We start from the raw sequence: 22,121 nt of genomic DNA, 5'->3' as shown, positions 1-22,121 counted from the left end.
TTATGTATAAGTGCTTATTTTTTGTGTAAAACTGCAGATCTTATGATTCTGAATCCAATAATGTTTAAGCATGAAAATATCTGAATCAAAAGATGAGATATAGGCAGAAGCTCCTGACAGGCCTAGTGACAATTTTTGTTGTCATATTGGTAACATCTGGCAACTTCTCACCAACTTGCTAACTTTCTGGAAGTTTCAGGAAAATGCATTTTGGGAGTTCTAGGTAAAAATTTTCCTAAAGCTCCCTGAAGCCCATCCACCACCATATAAATAAAGCTCAGATGCCAAGATTCAATCATCAGTTCTCAGAAAACCTGCAGTTCAAAGAAAGTTTAATTGTGTGACTCAGGTTGTTTGAGTTACTCATGACATCTGGAATTTATTATATTTCTCATGAGTTAAGAAGGATTTGCCTTTTCTCTACATTCTCCTTGAGTTATTTTCAGCTATTTATTTTGTTGTATTTCATTATTAGTTAAAATAAATTGTTAAAACCTTCCTGCTCATTTGAAGCAGTTATTTAAAGAGATATCTACAAATTCAAAACGGAAAATGCCATATTTGCGAATATCAATATTTGTTTAATGCTAATCATTTGAAAACATATTCCAAAATCATGGCATTTACTTTGTTTCATTTACATGTTAACTTCATTTTTATAACACCCCAGTTTGAAATGTCAAGTCAAAAACCAAATGAGGTGCATAATTGGCTTTGCATGATATTCGGGTTTCACAAATTTAAAAAAAAAAAAAAAAAAAAAAAAAAAAAAAAACTTGTGATCAGTTTTTATACATTACTGATAGGTACCTCAGTCAAAGTCACCAAATTTTCAGAATGCGCCGTACTCTGGCCAACCACACATAACACTTCTTCAGTTTGAATAAGCATGGATACCATTTTTGGGTGATTTTCCTCCTCCCATTTCCACACACAATTTTTTTTAATATAAATTTTCAGTTCAATTTTAAAATGTACACTTGTGGAATTTATCTGCAACAGAAGTAATTCTAGTATTTTGATTTTTGAAATAATTACCAAATTAAAATGCAAAATATTTAAGTATGGAATAAATATGTTTTTTCAAGTATAAATCCTTCTTAATCTTCTAAAGAAAAAAAAATCTGCCAAAGTGACTCACTAATACGCAAATACCTTGTGATAATCATATAGCTGCACTGGATATCCATAAATGGCAAAGGTTCTTTGCTAGGTTCAAGTTGGCGAATTTTGGTCTTTGTGACTCTCTAGTTCAAGAAGCTCATTGTATATTGATAATAATGTCTTATGGACAGTTGTGGAAGAACATCTTTGTCAAACAATTGAAGAGCTACTGGATAAACTTGAAATATTTTGGCTAATCAATCAAGAAAGTGGTTGGATTTCTCATACACTAAACAAATGGAAAAACAAATCATTCTACCACCTGTAATTTGTTGCTCCAACGACTTAACACAAAAACATTTCTTAATGCCGTCGTGACTGGAGATGCAAAATGGCAATCCCAAACATAAAATTAATGATTCTCTCCCAATCAAACTCCATTAGTTACGCCAAAGCCATAACACGTTCTGCGAACCATGTCAAACTGTAACTACAGACCTTTATTGCCAATAATTAGATTAAGTAAAGCTTTGATTGAAAAGTATCCAACTACTGTTAACACAAAAGGTACTCTTCTGCTGCATGACACTGTAAGACTACATTCTGCTTCAGGAAGAAAGCTTCTGGATAAAATCAAAGAATTAAAATGGAAGTTGGAAAAGGATTGGAGATATTAGTGAAACTAAAATTAATGAGCACATGCTTACCAATCATTTCTGAAATCATTTGATCACAGTCTTTATCCTTTATATCCATCTGAACACAAAAGTCTTTAACAAGCTGTTTTAATTTACTTTCTATCTCAGTTTCTTTTCTTATTTGCCTGACCCTTCTACTTTATTTGCCTGACATTGTAAAGTTACTCTCTCTCTGTAAATTTAACTTAAACTCTTCTGCAAAATTACACTGGAACCCTAGGAAATTTTTAAACAATCTTTTTATTAAATACCTGAACTTAATAACTGCAAAAATTGCACTTAAAATTAAAACTCAGCTACTTGCAAATATTAGATAATTTAAGTTTTATGCACAAATATAAAATAAGTTTATAATAATAAAAGTTTAATGCACAAATTTAAGTGGTTCATAGCAACAGACTAAAATACCAATGGCCTAACTAAGCACTGGTTCATATTCTATATGTGTAATTCAACTTCGGCTAGCAAAATGGAAAACGCCAGATAATTAATGTAGCAGAATTGGGTGATAGAAAAGTACAATCAAAAGTATCATTACCAAAAGGTCTGTCTGCAATACTTTCAAAAACTCCAACGTAAATATTCTTAATTTAATTGTATTCTGGTGATAGTCAGCAAAAAGAAGAAATGACAGCATAGATTCAAATCATAAGATAATGTGTTAATTAACATAAACACTACAACACCACACTTTCTGATTTTTCTTCAAGTAATTGCAACATTCCTTGACCCCCCCCAAAAAATTTAAATGTAGAAGAAACTAAAAATGGAATTTCTGTTTTTTAAAAACAAAAACCCATCTTTGTTCAACAGACCTGGAATTGATAATCTGGCCAATAGGTGGGAAAAAAGTCATTGATTATGAAGGTAATTACACCATTGACTTAAAAAAAGCATTATAAAATTATTTCTTTTTATGTGACAAAAAATATTACATTCTGGTCTTTCTTAGACAATTTACACTTATATTTTTTACTGTTTGAAAAAAGAGGAGGTGAAAACTTGACTACCAAACCAATAATCAATGCAAAATAATAAAATTACACCCCTTGTCAAAAAAAAAAAAAAAAAAAAAAAGGGATTGGAGATATTAGTGAAACTAAAATTAATGAGCACATGCTTACCAATCATTTCTGAAATCATTTGATCACAGTCTTTATCCTTTATATCCATCTGAACACAAAAGTCTTTAACAAGCTGTTTTAATTTACTTTCCATCTCAGTTTCTTTTGCTTTCAATGCTGTTTCATAATCCCCTTTAATCATAGCAATATAATCTTTTAATGCAGCATTTTCTGAATCTGAAGAGTCAAAATTTTCCAACAAGCTAATACGTTTCAGCAACTTTTCCTTTTCATACTTAAAAGACTCTTTTTCACTGTTTAAAGAATCTTTGATAACAGATAGTTCAGACATCAACTTTTCTTTATTAGCTTTTAAGTTTTCAATTTCTGTTTTAAGCAGATTCTCATTTAGTTGAAAGGAATTTACTTTTTCTTGCAAAGTAAAAACTTCTTCCTGTACAGATTTTATTAATTTTAATTCTTCTATTATACTTTCTTTTTCTTCTTTCAGACATTTTTTCTCTTCTTCCAACTGTTTTAAATACGTTACTTGTTTTTCAACAAATTTTAACTTTTCATTCAGTTCCTCTTTTTCTGCTTTAAGTTGCTCTACATTATCAGTCTTTGACAACAGAATTTTATTCTCAGTTTGAAGCTTCTGTAAATTCTCAGACAATTGTGTTTCAAAACTGGATTTTTCTTTCTCAATGCTGCATACCTTTTCCTGAGCCATTGCAAGCTGCTCTTTTAGTTCTGCTATTTCTTTAGAAGCAGCAGCTTGATTAGCTTCAGCTACAAGAAGACTTTCATCTAACTGGTTATTTAAAAGTCCAATTTTAACTTTCAGTTTTTCCTGGAAAGAAAAATAATTATAAAAAAATTATCTAATAAAAAATAATGATACAAAAATATTAGTTACTTTGTGCCTAGCAACTACTCAATTCTGTGAATAATTAATTCATACATATTATAAATAAAATTATGTCTAAGGCATCAGTAATTACGAACCCTGCATATAAAAATTGGAAAATTATTTCTTCTGTAACAGATCTATACATACTACTAAAATACCAGAAAAGTTTTAGGATATTTATAATTTATGAAAGAACACTTTTTTAATAGCCCATCCATTGATATTTGAAGTATATTGCTCTAGATGCTATCATCATATGATTAAAAATAGCTTTCTGACAGATGGCTGCAAAGGTGTCATGTAAAACTTCAACCTCACAAGAGGATAGCCAATCTATACAAACAGGAACACCATTTACACATAGGATAATCAACATTTATCAGTAAAGACCATCTGGCAATATCTTTTTTAAGTCTGTTCACATCTGTAATTTTGCACATGTGCAATTTCTGATGGCATTCCCTGCATACAAACAGATGGCATTTTTAATTCTGTCAGCAACATAAGCATTATATTACAAGATGGAAATATTTAAGATCAAATGTCTTGCCACCTGTGAAATAACAGTCCATTACTTGATTCTTGACCACAAGAAATAACACTAGTATATGGTCTGAATGCTATGAGTAACAGTACAGTTTGTAAATGAATGAGACTGTTAAAGAGGTTACCAAGAGAATGTGCATGATGATACACATTAGAGCAAGCCACCATTGATTGCTCACAATTTTGGTGGATGGATGTCATATTTTATGAAAACAGACAATTTACTATTTCCATACTATCAGTAAATTTTCCATGTTTCACAGACATGAAATTGTGCTACAAGAAATTGTGCTTTCAATGGATTTCATAAATGCTTACAGAATAATAGGATTTCATAAATGCTTACAGAATAATATAAAATAATGACAGTGCTTTTAAATTTTTTACCCAATATCATAAAGAAGGTAATGAACTGATGAGGCCTACTGTAATCAGAGATGAGATTCATGTTTTTGTATGACTCCTGAACTTAAGCAGCAGCCAGAGGAGTCGCAACATATGTATCTTCCATGAAAATGCAATTAAAAAAGACAATAATCAGCTTACAAGGTTATGGCAACAGTGTTTTAGGGCAGCAATGGTAAAAAATAATTTTAAAAGAGCTTCCAAATCAAAATATATATGTTTTAAAAATTCATGAAAGTTTTAGACACCTAAACAATGACAATTATAACAGTGCACTAATTTTTAAACTATTTGCTGTAGCAATATTACCAAAATTAATAGAATTGATTTTATACTTGAGATACAATTCTATCTCAAAATACCGCTAAGACATTTCTCTACGAGTATAGCTCTTGTACATGCATTAGCATGTAATGAAAATGAAGATCCAAATACGATATATATACTCTTACTAGCTTTTTTAAAAAAATTCATGTTTTTTAAAATCAGAAACAAAATGACCATGACTGAAGAACAGACAATAAAAAAATTTTCACTTGAATTATGTACAAACAATAAAACATTTAACATATACCATTAAAATACTATGAAATAATTTCTTAAAGCTTATTCAAAAATTTTTATTACATATATAATTTATTCCTTTTCTCTTATCATTATCAATTTATATAGTTATTGCCACTATTCTCTGCATTCATAATAAGCAAAAATCTTGACAGAATATTGGTTTTGCTAACCTGTATCCTCAAAATACTGAACCATCCGAAATAGTTTTCCATTTTCACAGCAATTTCCTCCCCTCCCCGTCCATTAACACAGAAAATAGGTGTGAAGATTTCCAATGACATCCTTTGTACTTTTCTTTTAACAAAGATTCCACTAGCTTTTGACCCTGTTCTTTATAAAACTATTCTGTAGGTCAGACCAACAAGCCTTTCTGGCTTTGTTATGATCACGACTGAGATTTTGTTTACTTCCATTATTTTTATAGGAAGGAATAAATTGTTTAAAAATAAATATAATCCTTAAATTTTTAAACTGCACTTTTATTGCTGTTTAAAGCTTAAAAGCACACTGTAGCACAAAAGAAACAACGAAATGTCACGATCAACTAAAAGATAAGAAACCTCTTAGGACAAGCTGTCTGCAGTAAACTGATCAATGCATTCAGGGAAATTGCATTTGTTACTGCATACCTTCAGGGAGGGAAGAAAATAGGATTACAATCTCGGCCATTTTCGAGTGGTTTTGGTTGTTTCAATGTAGGGCCACCTGGGGCGGATTGGATGCGAAAGTGTTAAAAGTAAATATAAAAACTTAACTGAAAAGTACAAAAAAATTAATCACATTTCTTCTCTTGATACATATCAAATTTCAAGACATAATATATGCTTATATATCTTTGCTTAACATTATAATTGTAGTAAAATCCTAGTAATCATGAAAATAGCTAAGTACATGTATGCATTTCTGTACAACATGGCAATATTAAGTTTTATACAATGAAATAAAAAAGAACTGCACTAATTTTACGATGCAACTAACTAGGAATAGATAATGAATTTCATTTAATGTGTGAACACATTTAGAAACAAACTTACACTAACACCAAAAATTTAAACCAAAGAAAAAATTTACACTTACAAGTTCTTTATTTTCTGAAAGTAACCTGTTATTGGCTTCCTGTAATGCTCTAATATCCTCTCGACATTTTGCTTCAGTATTTGAAACACGTTCTTGAGCTTGCAACATCAACTGCTCACGCTCTTCTTCTAAAATTTTAATTCTTTTATTCAAATCATCAATTTTTTCAGAATTTTCTTTTGTTATCAGCTCAAGATTAGTCTTTAACTTGACTATCATGTTTTCTTTGTCTTTCATAGATTCCAGAAAACTATGAATTTTTTCCACTTGTTCTTTGTTTACTGTTTCAAATCTTTGTTGCAAAACATTCAGTTCTTCCTCCTTAGATTTTAATTTTGATTTCAAATCATTTTCTGTTGCTTTAAGTTCAGAAAATTTAGTTTGTATACTTACAAGCTCTTTATTTTTATCTTCTACAGCTGACTTTTCTTTTTCAAGCTGGAAAAATTTCAGTTTCATTTCCTCCATTTGAGTTCTGTAGTTCTTTTCAGCATTTTCCAACTTATCCTTCATGCACTTAAGGCTTTCTTCATGATGAGTTTCTAAATTTTCCTAAAATTAAAAATCGCAATATACTAAGAGCTTTAAGGCTAGAAATACACAATATGAAAATTTTAACTGCAGCTTTAAATTTAAACAAAGCATTATGAGAAGACAAATTGCAAAATTTACAACTGGAAAAAACTCACAGTACAAAAAATATGAGAAAATGATCAAATTTAAAACTGGTCATACATTAAGCAACTTGTGCACAGGCTTCTATTCTTATGAATGCATAATAATGTAACTAAAAAATGATTAAAAATTTTATAATGGCATTTTTTAAATACACAATTTTTTAAAAGGATACTAATTCTAACAAGTACAACATTCTATACTCTGAGCTTATTTTTTAGTATGCATGCATTTTTCTAGAAATGTTTTTTCACTGACTTTTATATATTGATTTTCAAACATACATTTCCATAATTAATTATGTTTGCTATAATATTTCAGTAATCTCTCAGTATATTTTTATATAATTTTCATCATACAATTAATTTTTTAAATACATAAGCACTTAGCAAGAATTTTGCAGAGTTCAAAGGTTTCAAAATTTCTTCAAAATGGCTATTATTATTTCTCGAGGAATTCCCTCCCCCAATATTATATATATTAATAAAAGAAATCTCATTAAATTTTTCTTCCATGATTTAAACTGCCAAACATTGAAAATTGCAGAATTTTATAATTAGCAGAGCTGTTTAACCCTTTTGTCCTGAACAGTACGCATGTGTACTACTGATATTTAAAACTACCTGCAGGACATATTTAACATTATAACTAAATGAAAAGTGTACCACAATAGTATTTTAAGTACCATGACATCCCCCTAATGTACCATGCGGATTTCACTAAATGTAATGTTATGTTTGTTAGTGAGCACCTGTGTTATATTATACATTTTATATTAAATTTGTGCAAGAATAAACTTGATTTTATACATAATTTTATTCTGTGATATTTAAATGTTTAGAAAAGAAATAGAATATCAGGTATTTATGAACTACTTAGAGTTTAAAAAATATTTATCTTTTTTGTTTATCTGGTATATATATGTACCAACCGATATTATTACCAGTGCATATGTGTACCATTAACTTTGTAATTAAGATTTTTATTTTTGCTCTAAAATGGTTTGCACATTGATGCAAAAACAACAAAAAGCTGAAAAACTAAGTGAATCAGATTCAGGGACAAAAGGGTTAAATTGCAGCTCACAGGAAAAAATGGGCAGTTTAGGTATTATGCTGAAAACTCATATTCACTGTACTTTTCTTCTGTCTCAGAGTTAGTTTTTCTTTTTAACCACTTTCTAAGTTTCATAATTTATACTGATCAACAACTGTAACATACAAAGTATTAAGTCAACCAGGCTTAAATAATCTTGTTTATAAACTTTAATCAAAAAGGTTCATGCTGAGATACTAGCATTGAAATTCAATAATATCTCCTGAAAAGATCCAAAATTTCACCAGAACTTAATAGATCTATTCTATACACTATGATTTGGATATATAAAATACAAATGTCTTTTGTGTGAACACAAAAAAGTAATATCACATTAAAATATTCTGGCCAAATAGCAAAGTCTTAAATTTAGAGCTTAAAAATGCACTTCTTCATGCATAATACACATACATACATACATATTTTCATACACACATACATGTCTTCAGTGTGCTTTCTGAAAATGCATTCAGCACCTCTAAAAAAGAGATTTGAAATTAAAGAGATTTGAAAAATTTTTTTGGATAAAATGGCAGTTTATTTTCAGTTTTTAAAAGCAAAATTCCCAAATGTTAAAGAGGGCATCATTATTTGGTCTTCAAATCAGGAACTAATGAGTAACCATACATTCAAAAATATATTAAATGAGGCTGAATCTAATGCATGGAGGTCCTCCAAAACTGTTACCGAAGTACAAGTAAACAAAAGGGAGAAAAGTATACAGAAACTTATTAATGAGCCAAAAACCTGTAAGCATGGGCATGTAATATTAACTTCAAATTCATTTCTCAGATTACAGTATAAAATTTTCCTCTTAGAACTTTGAAACCATAACGTGATGAGTATAAAAAGTATTTTAAAGATATATGTAACATACAAGTTATAAAGGAACATTAGGTACTTGTGCATTTACTGTATATGGTGATAACGTGCTATTAGCACCTTCTGGCAAAGAAATATATTTTTGATATCAGCAGATTAATGAAATAGGTTTTCTGAAAGCTTCTTTGCTTCATCTTAATCCTCTGAAATTTTTTCTTTCTAACTCACTACTCTTGCTTTATATATTCCTTTGCTTCATCAATAAAATCTAAAAATTTCTTACATAATTAGAAGCATCATATTTTGATTTCTAGAAAGATTAGAAGCATCATATTTTTTTCTAATGTAAAGTTATTCAACGATGTTTGACTCTTAATTTGAAGATGACAAAATACAATTTTCATCATTTTCACACAATACCTTTGCTCTACAGGGACAAAAAATTCAATAAACTCCTAGTTTTTTCAATGCATACTAATGTAGAGTTATTTGTTTTCCAAGTACTTTCAAGCAACCTGAAAATACTGTATTATCCTTCACAATTCCTTGAATGAATGGAACCATGTACCTATTTAATTATATTAGACACCATGCACCTATAAACCTTCTATCAGAACCACATACCTATTTGAAGAATTAAGAAAACCTACCAAATTTTGCATAATTATTGCTATAATTTTCTGAATGTCTCAGAAAATTTTTAATTCACTTATTTAAAGTTATACATTACAACCAATTAAAGCATCACATCAACCAAATTACTGTAAAAAATATGGCTTAAATCATTTCTTTTTCAGTTTTTTTTTTTTTTTTTTTTTTTTTATTATTTTTATTTTATTTTTTATTTTTATTTACTGAAATGGAATGACATATGATACACTTTTCTTTATTCTAATGTACTTTCCAAGTTTGATTACACTTATTAAATAAATTACACCAGAGATGAAAACTACACACTTTTGGGAAGGTTGTAGATTAGTCAAAATCCTCTCCCAAAATAAATCTTCCATTCTGTACTGAAAAGAATACTACTAAGTTTTTTTTTTTTTTTTTTTTTTTTTTTTGATTACGCTTAAAATTTTTTAAAAATGTAAAAAAATTAAACTGTAATGTAACATTTCATCTAATGGGGAAGGCAGGGCTTTATATGATTCAAAAAGTAACCGAAGATTTCTCCATGACAGAAAAGCATTAAAACAGAATTCCTTTGATTCCTTACACTTAGTATCAGATTTATCTTTAAGAATAGGAAATCATAAAATATTATTTTTAAATACCTTTTACAGTATTAATTAGATTTGGAATAAAGGGAGGGGAATTTGAAATCTTTCAAATTTTATATTACGTTCCAAAGAGATGTTTTTTCTTTACACATACATACATATTTTGAAAGCATTTGGGTTAAAAATATTTAAAAACAGCATATCTTTAGAATTTCCGATAGACAGTCTTGTGTGCCGGAGATAAAAAAAAATATTTTACTCCGTACAGTGTATTGCCATTGCTGACTTTGAAATCATTAAGTTTCTTAATCAAAAATTCATGAAAATTTTAAAAATGTAAAATAGATAATAAAACAAATTCGAAATTCAAGATTTGGGCTTCTATGTGCCCATGTTTTGGTGGAGGACTATGCTATTCAAAAATTGATGGCTCTAGGTGTTGTTTTTCCACAATGCGAGAAACATACATACATTCACGGAGATTCTTCATTATTTAATCTCTTCATATATAATACAGGGCGAAATTATTTGTTGCCGACAATCTGAAAAGTGATACAGTCATTTATAGTGAATCGAAGCAAAATGTCGTTTTAAGACCAATATCCATTCTGAGCTACTAAAATAAACATAATTCATGTGAAAAGTGACTACACGTGGATAATATAATAATTTTATAATATAATAATACTGTTTAAAATAATCTAATCTGATAAGAGTTTGAGGATGGCAAAATTCATAGGGTTCGTACACATTTCTATACATGGAAATTAAGTACTGTAAGGAGTTTTAAGAACTGTCAATGAAAAATATTAAGGGCCTATCAAGCAAACAGGAACTGAACAAACTAAAGCAATTATCTATACCAGAACTTACTTTTGTAATTTTTAAGAACAAAATAAATCTATAAGTAGGATGCATTATTAATAAATATAATCTACTATTTAACTATAAAACAAATTCAACTAATTATAAAATACTAACTAATTATAAAACATATTTTTAATCAGCATTAAATTACAAAATTTATTGAAATATTTATATTTTACACTTATAATAGTCCCACATATTTTAAAGAAGATTACTGACTTTTTATTTAAATTTTACTAGAGAAAGCTTTATATTGATTCTTTCTTATATGGCCCATTTTATATGTTCTCACGCAATCCAGAGGTTTATGTTAATTATTTAAATAATTACAATAGCATTTTTCTTTTTTCTAAGAAGTGTTTCAGAAATTCTGTTTCATTAGCATTTATTATCTCATTTATTTTCAGAATCAAAATATTCCCAAGTCACCAAAATGGAAATAATGTCTTTTTAAAAGATCCCAGGAGAAAATAAAAATGTTTTATTTTAATGTTACTTCTTAAATATAATTTTCATATATATTATCATTACTTTTATAAGAAACTAATAGTAAAGTTAAATAAAGCAATTCACTACTTTTGGTTTTACTTTTGGTTTTGAATAATTCTTTACCCATGCTTATATGGATGACGAAACATGAATTGAGTAACTGAAGAGTTAGGTTTGAGGGCAACTTCCCCTTGAGAAGATCTGTCTCCTGCCTGCTCAACAATTATTCACTTTATGCAAATTAATTTAGTCTTAGAAAATTCTTTAAACAAATTTTTTACGATTCATTTTTTTTTTTTATTATTAAAATTTTTTCATGTTTTTAGATACTCACACTTAATTTACATATGTTTTCTGATTTTGAATGATATTGCAAATTAGTTCGCAGCAATAATTAATCTTTTATTTGTATACAATTGATTTTTCATAATTTAAAATTTTAATTAGCTTTATATGAATGAGAGAATATTTGTTAAAATCATTACTTTTATGATATTTATCAACGCTATTATGTTTGTAAACAAAATCATCAAAAAATTCACAAACCTTTGAATAAAAAATTATCTATACAAATTGAAATTGAGATTGCCAAAATGTTGACAAGTTGAAAAATTTAGCACCATGTCACATAATAAAAGAACTCATCCCAAAAAGGGAAAATGTGTTTTTGATGCAAAATTTTATGAACTGCTTATTCATTAAAAAGAAATTATTTGAAATGTTAACATTTCAAACGAAGTGTTTATGTTTTAATCTTTATGCCTAAAACTCAAGCATCCACCAAATAATTCAAACATTAACTCATCAAACACATACTTGTCAATGCATCTCAAAAATATTCCTCCAAAATGATAATTCATACTCAAAATAGCAAAATAGCAGCTGAAAAAAAAAAAAAAAAAAAAAAAAAAAAAAAAGAAATGTCAGATGAGTAAAATTAAGAACTTCTGCTGATTTGGGTTGAAATTAAAGACCAAAAATCATTGTTTGGTTTTATTAGATTATGGCAAAGCACTCGAGGGCTATCTGCCTTAAGGGAGGGATGCCTTCGTGGAGGACTTTTTAAGGGAAACTGGTTCGTATACAAGTTACACATGGGGAAAACCACGAAAACACCCATGCAGCCAGCCCGCTTGTGGGATTCGAACCTCGGACCGAAGCTAAAAACCTAAGGATTTTTAAGTATTTTTAAGGATCATATGAACCCTGAATACAGGTTTCATCATTCTTTGTCTATTTAAATACTTGCAAATAATTAGCACTATAGATCTAGTGTAATCAAGATGGACAGAAGAAATACGAAATCAATATCATGCATGAAAAATATTGCTAATACACTGTAAACTGAAGGTATTATTAACTCACGAAAGAACTAAATTTGTACATTGTCCTTCCTCAACAATATTTCACACATTCAGAAGAGCTATTTTTAAACAATACAAAGTAACTGGCCATCCAAGTTGGGCAAGACAAATTTTCTCAAAAGCTGCAGTACTCAACAATCACCGTTTCTTAACATCTAGATCTAAAGAATACAGTCAAAAGTCGTTAATTCGGACACCCATAATCCGGAATGATCTATAATCCGGACCTCAAAGCTAAAAACCTTTCTGCGCATGTGCCGCGTTGACACATGCGCATAGGCCTTTACGACTGTGCATATGTGTGTGCGCAGGCGCAGAAAACGTTTTCGCGTGCACGTTTTATGTATAACGGACGGTATAAGCTAAAATTATCTAATTATCTATTTCAGTTAATGTTGATGATTGCGTTGTTCCTTAACTTTCGAATTGGATCCAGCTTATTATTTTTTGCAGACTGTAAGAGCAATTTTATAAAGTAAACTTGAACTTTCGATTATGTTAAATAGAATTTCCAATGCTGGAGCTCCCAAAGGATCTACAAAACAAAAGTATGTTTCGATGTTCATCAAACAAAAAAGTGGAATTGCTGCAAAAAATGGATAAAGACATGAAGAAGGTGACAGAGAGGTTAGTGAGAACGAAAAAATTTCGATTGACAAGTTAGTCGGTATTCTCGACAGAGCAATTACGGGACTTGAACAGCGGAACTTTGTAACTGAACAAGAAAATTATGTCTGTTTATAGAATTAAAGAGAAAGTATTATCACATAAAACGAAGCAACTTAAGCAACTTACATTGAAAGAAATGTTTAATAAAGTAAACAAATAAATATTAAGCTTTTTTTTTTTTTTTTTTTTTTTTTTTGTAAATTTTGATACCTTTTAGATCATAATTGTTCTTTATTTCATAAATTACGGTTTGATATTTTTAATTTTAGAATTTCTGCATGCCATCTTACGAGATTTAAACTGATGATCTATAATCCGGAAAAATCGATAATCCGGATTCGCCTAAGTCCCAACGAGTCCGGATTAACGACTTTTGACTGTATATGAAAAGAAAATGCATTAAGTACATGTCTCAACTGAAATTAAAATTAAGCATGCCAGTCTGCCTTCAAAGAATACATATACTTGTTTAGGGGTGGAAGGCAGTTCAAAATTTAATCTGTTGAATTCTGATGCAAAATTTTAGCTGAAGAATGCAAAGAAGACAACTTTTCCCCCTTGCATTTTTCCAACAGTAAGTATAAGACATATATGATGATATGAAGACTGGCCATAAGAATATTTTGAATAAAACTGTAAATGTCAGAGTAAGCAAGAAATTCTAAAGTATTTTATTCCCAGAAATTTTAAAGTAATACCACAATATGAAATATTACATATTTTCAGATAATTTAAAGGAAGCTTTTAAAATGGCAAATAATAATATAAGAACTGCAGTGCATATTGACTAATTCACCAGCCAAACTTCAAATTTCACCATAAACAGATTATATTTTTTTAGCATAAAATGGCTCTTGGATGCTAAAATAAGAAACCAATGGATGTTTGAGAATTTAAAGAGATAATATACTATATCTGATTCAAAGAAATAGTTTTAAAATATATTCAAATCTTACAGCTTCTATGCCAAAGTGAATGATACAGCACAATTAAAAAATACAGATAGAGATTAACTAATACTTAAAATCACTAACAAAATTTTATTCCTAACTTTTATCCTTTTTTGTGTATGCACAACTTTTTAATAATTTTCTCATAAAAATATGCTTCCCATTTTTTTTTTTCCTATTTTGAAACATACTGGATAACTTTTTTTAAAGTCAACCAGCAACATAAAAGTGAGAATTTTTTGGATAACTGAACTTCTTTATTATTTTTAATATCAGAAATGAAACTCTAAGTAGTGCTTAAAGATAGGATAAAACATTCTTTTTTCAAAATATCTTATATAAATATATTAATAACTATGAAAAGCCTTCATGCCTTTAAAAATAATGCATGTGTTTTTACATTTTTATTTTTAGCAACAAAGCACTTATTAACATAAAAATGCTCTTGTATTATTTATTTTACTTTTTATATTATTCATACAGATTTTTTATTATGCTACATAATATGGCTAACTGTTTAAAAATATAATAATTAATAAAAGATGTTTCACCACTGATAACTTAGTATCAATTTATCCAAGGTTAAAATTTTAAACTCCATTAAAGAAACCTATTACAGCAAATAACTTTCCTTAATTTTAACAACGTTTCTTTGACAAATTAAAACTGCATGGTACACATTAACCATTCTACAGCTGCATTTCAATGTCTTTAATTTTTTAAAAAATAAATAAATTGGTGAAACTTTTCACAATGAAAATTGCACAACCTCAGTATCTCAAAATTTGCCTCAAATTCTCCTTATTTACAAGGAACATCAAAAGCAATGTATCCAAAAACTTATCTTACACTTTTCAGTCTAAAATTCTAAATAATACTTATATTACTTCTGTCTAACTGACATATTTTAATAAGGCTTAAATGATAGCCAATCAGGATGCTTGAGAAAAGGGTTTGGGGATCAAATTATGTTGAGTTTCATTCTTTGCTGTTTTGTATTTTGTGAGAAATTTTGTTCATAAATATTTTTTAAGGAGAAATGTAATAGAAAAATTAACTATCTAAAGCATAACATATGAAACGAAATACATATATTTCTACATTTCATTAATTTTCTTTAGGCTAGATTCATGATGCGTATTTCTATTCAAAGACGAAAGCTGGGTTAAAATTTAGAGAACAAGAATTTCTCAAATCTTTTTGATGAGATGTAATTGAAATTTATTCTTTGATATACCAACATGTAAATGCTCTTCTTTTTCTGAGCAGATGACAAAATATCACTGCTCAGAATAAGGAATATAAAAAATAATCAAATAAGGAATTTAATAAAAATCAGAATAAGGAAAAATAAAGAGATGCTTATGAACAGAAAATGTATTGTTACAGAAATATGTATTTTCCCTTTATTATATCAACCTTTAGAAACGCAGATTAATCACAAATTATATATAGAAATAGTCCCCCCTTAGCTATAAATAGTTTGAATAAAAAGCAGAATATATTACAAAAATAAAAAATCTGCTCTCCATGAAAATGTTTCTGTATTCTTTCTTTAAAAATACTTCAGATAAGAATAAATTTTAGTGCAAATAAGGACAAAATTATATTAAGGAAATGATTTCAAGAATGCACAGTCAGCATCACTATTAGCAAAAGAAAAGAATGTATTTATAACTTAAAGTATACTTTAATCTCGTAAATTTACAGAAGATAATAAATTTCTGACATATTTAAGATAAGATGGGCCCTCATTAATTTTATGTGCACAATTCTTTAATGCTGAAGGGCTGTGAGATAAATATTCTTATAATAATATAATATACACAAAATGTACAGGTAACTGTGTCAATTAAAATTTATTATTATCATTTTTTTGTTTAAATTTTTTTGTTTGAATAAAGTTTTCACTTTATTCCTTTAAAAATTCCTGAATAAGTTTTAAAAGGCTGCACAATACCAGCAACAATTACATATGTTAAACAGACAAATTGAAACAATTACAATCAAAATACAATAAGACAAAACTGAAAGAACAATAAAGAAATGGGAGTAATTGAAAATTCACATTAATAAGACTTTTTTCCAAACTATGCACAGAATATCTATGGTTTTTTTATCAACATTACAAGCAAAACAGAAATGCTTCTGTGTATTAATGATAAGGAGATATTTAAATGCATAATAAACATTGAAACAACCAAAATTCAGTACTTTGAACATATATGTACCTAGTTCTGACATAAAACTAGATGGCACATACCTGCAAAACTGCAGTGAAAAAAGCAATTTTTTCATATTTGGTAATCTTTTAGTGGCAGAAATGGGTGAAAAAATTATTAGTTTAATAAAAATGATATTTTAAGATTACCTCTTTTATGTTTTTTTAAAATATTCGTATCAAAATGTATTAAATATTTTAAAACACAAAATAAAAGTGTAAAGTTTAAAAAAAATCAGTTTTATTTTATTGTCAATAAAAATTTATATTGAGTTTTTAAAATTTCCCATCAAGCATATATTTTAAAAATATTTACAACAGTACAGTTGCTTGAGAGAGAGACTAAACTGACAACAGCACAAATTACTTTGCATTCAAACATTTTTGCAAAACAGATCTTGAGCATGGATATCTGATTTGAGCTTATCAAAACAGAGATATAAAAAATAATTAAGGTATTATTCCCACCTTCAAAAAAAAAAAAAAAAAAGTTCAACTTATAGCATATTTTAACCATGCAGAAATCAGGTGAAACTGGTAATGCTAAGGCTGTATTTTCCCTTTGTAAAAACTTCTGCACAGAAATAAAACTATCTTTAAGAATATGAATTGACTAATAATCGATCAGATCAAATTAAAATTAATCTGTCAGATAATTTCTTTTCATGCAAGTTCCATTCTAAAAAAGTAGTATATTTATTTGGGTGTAATATGTTATCTCAATAATATTTAACGACTCTTTTCATTTTACAGTACAGTTACACTGAATGAGAATACTTTCAGCCAGTAAAAAGTCAAATGGAAAAATTATTCACATTTCTAATTTCATATATTACTAATCATAAAAAACAAAATTATAAAATTTTATCTACTATTAAAGAGAAAAAGGCTTTATTAGCAAATGAATTCAGTTTTGTATTCCTCTATACTAGCATATGCTCATATTCTAAATATTATTTCCCAAGACTAAATAAAAAAGTATTGCTATAATACTTTTAAATACATTTGCATGATATTTGAAAGATAAAGTGATACATACCTGTTCTTTTTGGATGCATTTTATAATAGTTTCCTTTTCATCTACAAGGATGGAAAGCTTCTTTGCTTCAGCTTTCAGCTTATTAGTCAAATCATTTAGATTTTTTATCTGAGTTTCATAACTTAGCTGCATGGATTCAAACTCTTCTGCAAGAACAGCAGTTTTTTCAACCTCTGAATTTTTTTCTTCTAATTCAAACTGCAACTGTTTTATAGATTCTTCTGCTTTTTCAAGCAAATCAGAAAATTTGTTAACTTCAGATAGTGCAGTATCATATTTTGATTTCCATTCAATGACGTTCTCTTCAACTGCAGCTCTAATTTTCTTTTCTTCGTCTAACATTTTTTCTGCAAATTGTAAATTTTTAAGACATTTATTTTTTTCTTCCTGTAATTCAAGAAAATTTGCACACTGTATTTTCAGTTTTTCCATCTCAGCAGTTGACTCGGATAATTTCTTTTCAAGACCCTTTTGTTCGGATTCTTTTATAGCAAGCTCAGATTTAAGTTGATCTAGTTTGGTTAGTGTTTCAGAAGAAATTTCTGCCAGTCTATATTCTAAATCTTTACATTTAGACTGCCAATTTGAAACTGCATTTTCAGCTAAAATTCTGTTTTTCTCTTCCACGTTTAAATTAGCTATAATAGTTTCCATTTCTTTAGAAGTTATCTCTAATTCCAGCTTTTCAGAACAAATTTTAGCCAAATTGGATTCCAAATCTTTATATTTAGACTGCCATTCTGAAACTGCATTTTCAGCCAAAATTCTGTTTTCTTTTTCCACTTTTAAATCAGCTTTAATATTTTCTAGTTCTTTTGAAGTTATCTCTAATTTCTGCTTTTCAGAAGAAATTTCAGCCAAACTGCATTCTAAATCTTTATATTTAGATTGCCATTCTGAAATTGCATTTTCAGCCAACATTTTGTTTTCCTTTTCTACTTTTAAATCAGCTATAATATTTTCTAGTTCTTTCAAAGTTATTTCTAATTTCTGTTTTTCAGAAGAAATTTCAGCCAGATTACATTCTAAACTTTTATATTTAGACTGCCAATCTGAAACCGCATTTTCAGTCACTATTTTGCTCTCCTTTTCTGCTTTTAATTCAACTATAGCACTTTCTAATTCTTTAGAATTCACAACTAATTTCTGTTTCAACTTTAAAATTTCATTGCTTTCATTTTTAAATTTTGTAGAAAGTTCTGCAAATTTTGACAGTGTATTTTTCATGTGCACATTTTTTTCATAAAGAAGCATGTTTATTTTAGACATATCCGAGTCCACTTTTAAAGAAATTTCTTTAATTTTTGATATAACAGACTCATACTTTTCTTTCCATTCAATAAGGATATTATCTTTCAAAACACAATTTTGCTTTTCCTCATTCAAACTTTTATTTAAGCATTCTATTTCATATATTAATGAGTCACACTTTTGCTGCAATTTTACATGTTCAGCACTCTGAGTGGTTAAACTTTGTATCCGAGCTTCAGCTTCTTCAAATTTAGAACATATATTTGAATATTTTAAATTTGCCTTATTAAGCTCTGACTTTGTTTCATCCAATGAAAATTTTAGTTTCTCTTTATCTATTTCTGCAGCACAGTATATATTTTTAACTTCCTGTTTGGTTGTTTCAAACTTTTCCTTCCAACATATAACATCATTTTCACACATGTGCCGTTCTTGCTTCTCCTCTTCTAGAGCTTTATTTGCTTCTTCTAAAAGATTTGAGAGAGATTCTACATGATTTTGAAGTTCTTCATTTTGCTGTATAAGACTATTCATCTTAGACTGCTGTTCAAAAATCTGCTCATCTTTATCTCTTAGTTTTGAGGATACACTCTTCATTTCACAGCTTAAACTCCTTATTTTGAAATTTAACACATTTAACTTATTTACCATATTAGACAGATCTTTCCCAGACTTTAAAATTATATTTTCTAATAATTCCTTTAGGACAAGTATTTCTTTATCACAACTCTGTTTCGCATTAGAAAGCTGCAGTTTAAAATCATTATCTTTATTACTTAGAGCCACATTTAAATTCTTTATCTGTTCACTCAGTTTATCAATTGTTAATTTAGTTTGGTTTTTTAAATCCCAGAGCTGGGAGTTATGAATTTCTTTTAATTCACATTCTTTTTTATAATATTTATCTTTTAATAATTTACATTTGATTTCTAACTCTTTTTTCTCTGATTCACATGTTTTCAACAAGTCCTCTTTAGCTGCAATTTCCTGTTTCAGATTATCTAGCAATTCTTTCAAACATTCACAGTTATGAACTGAGAACTCTAAGTCCTCCCTTGTTAACAAAAGCAGTTCAGTCCTGAAGAGAAGTTTGGCAGTAAGTTCTTTTACTTTTTCTGAATAAGCAACCTGAGATGAATTAAACTGATCACGTAGAGTTTTAAGTTCAGTGTTAATATGCTCTGTTTGAGAAGCAAGTGCATCTATTTCAGATCTGACTTTAGAATTTAATTCTGAGATGTTAAATTCTGTCCAAGTTTTACTTTCCTTTTCAAGCAAATCTTTTTTAAAGTTTTCTTTTGCACTTTTTATTTCACTTACAGATTCAGGATTTACTTGCCATGCATGAGTTTCTTCTATGCTCTGCAAGACTAAACTTAAGTTATTACGTTCATCTTGCAAATCATTCAAAGACTGGTGTAGTTGAGTGATATTTTTTGCAAACTCAACATTCTGAGTTTCAGAAAACATTTTCAAATTATCCAAGTCTTCTTTCAGCTTTGTATTTTCAGTAAAAAGTTTATTAAAAACTTTCTGTAATTTATTTAAATCAATTCCTTTAAGATCATACAGTTCCTTAAGAGACAAAGTAGAATTCTCCTGCAAGACTTTGATAAATTCACTAACTACAACACTTTCAGTATTAACATTGGATTTCTCTTCAAAAATTAAATTATTCTCAACAGTATTCTCTTCTCTTCTTGAAGTTGCATAAGAATCAGGTTTTAATTTCAAGCTATCTTCCACAGGAAGAAATTTAATGGATGTTTTTTCTTTATTCAACAGTTTGAAAACATCAAAAATATAATTAAATCTTTCTAAAATGACACAGCATATATTTTTTAATTTCATTACTATCATTTTGAAGTCATTTTCTTTGTTTTCCAAGCATGATACTGCTCTTTCAAGGTCAGTAAACATTTTCAGTAAGTTATCAATTTTTTTTTCTTTTTCAGTTATAGCGTCATTTAATAAAATAACCTCATTCTTAGCATCATTTACTATCATACTAGCAAACAACAGATTGTTTTCATTTGTTTTTAACTTCTCTTGCAAGCTCTGAATATCACTAACTAATAATTTTTTTTCAGATATTAGTTCAGACTTTTCAGAAGCCAGTTGATGAATTTCACTCTCGCTTTTTGACAACTGCTCATGTAGCAGTTTTTCTTCATTTTTTGCATCTAGTAAAGCTTTATTTAAATAACCTACTTCTTTTGATTTTGACTCGTTATCAGATAATAAACCCTGAAGTTCTTTATTCAGATACTGCAATTTTGATTTTAATTCTTTTTCTATATTTTGAAAATTTTTCAATGCTTCATCACACTCTTTCTTGTACGCTTCTATCTGATTAATTAGCTCCTTATTTTGCTCTTCAAGGCTATGAAATGCAACTGCTCTTACATTTAATTCTTCAATTAAATTTATCTCCTTTTGTTTGTAAATTTCAAGTTTATCATTTAATTCTAAATTTATAGTTTCCAAATCTTTACATAAAATTCCTTTTTCTTTCAAAATTTCATAATCAGAGAGACTGGCCTTTAGTTTTTCTATATCTGAGCAGCAGATATCAATTTCCTGTTAAAAAACGAAAATATTTTAGTCTTGTTCCTGTAAATTACATCAACTGCAGTATGTTTTTTTATTCTATTAATCAAAGTATACAGAAAACATGCACAGATCTAATAAAAAATTTGGAACCTTGTTTAAAAACAGGACAAATGGACTGATCTTCCAGTTTCCTTTCATTAAGACTGAAACTCAAGCTGAGATATCTTGAAACACAATGTATTATATTACTTCCTCTCATTTCAATAACATTTACTTGGCCATAAGCAATTTGGAAAAATTTTCTTGACAGTTACATAGTTAAAGAAATTTCAAATTCTTCTAAGCAAATGCAGAAAGTATTCAAGCGTTTTTCATTTTTTTTATCTCATTTCACAGCTGTACTTTCATACATTGAAAATAAAAATTGATTTTACAAGCAAGAAAATCCAAAATGTCAATCTCAGCAATAAACTTCTTTATATACTATTGGTTAAAAAAAAAAAAAAAAACCTACATAAAATATATTTTA

At 28.2% G+C, this 22,121-nt stretch overlaps 1 protein-coding gene across 1 annotated transcript in view; it reads right to left on the bottom strand.

Annotated features, from left to right (window-relative positions):
* LOC118181986 (uncharacterized) overlaps positions 1-22,121 on the bottom strand; it is a 111,384-nt gene that overhangs the window by 31,734 nt on the left and 57,529 nt on the right. The window contains exons 13-15 of the mRNA XM_085819151.1: positions 17,789-21,619; positions 6,375-6,926; positions 2,927-3,719 (exon numbers count right to left, since the gene is read on the bottom strand). Coding sequence (XP_085675277.1) covers positions 2,927-3,719; positions 6,375-6,926; positions 17,789-21,619 — 5,176 coding nt within the window. The remainder of the gene's footprint in view (positions 1-2,926; positions 3,720-6,374; positions 6,927-17,788; positions 21,620-22,121) is intronic.

Source organism: Stegodyphus dumicola, chromosome 6 (genome assembly GCF_044657685.1).
Source record: "Stegodyphus dumicola isolate Sdum_Otavi_A_Nest chromosome 6, ASM4465768v1".
NCBI lineage: Eukaryota > Metazoa > Arthropoda > Arachnida > Araneae > Eresidae > Stegodyphus > Stegodyphus dumicola.
This window is presented reverse-complemented; position numbering and strand designations above follow the sequence as displayed.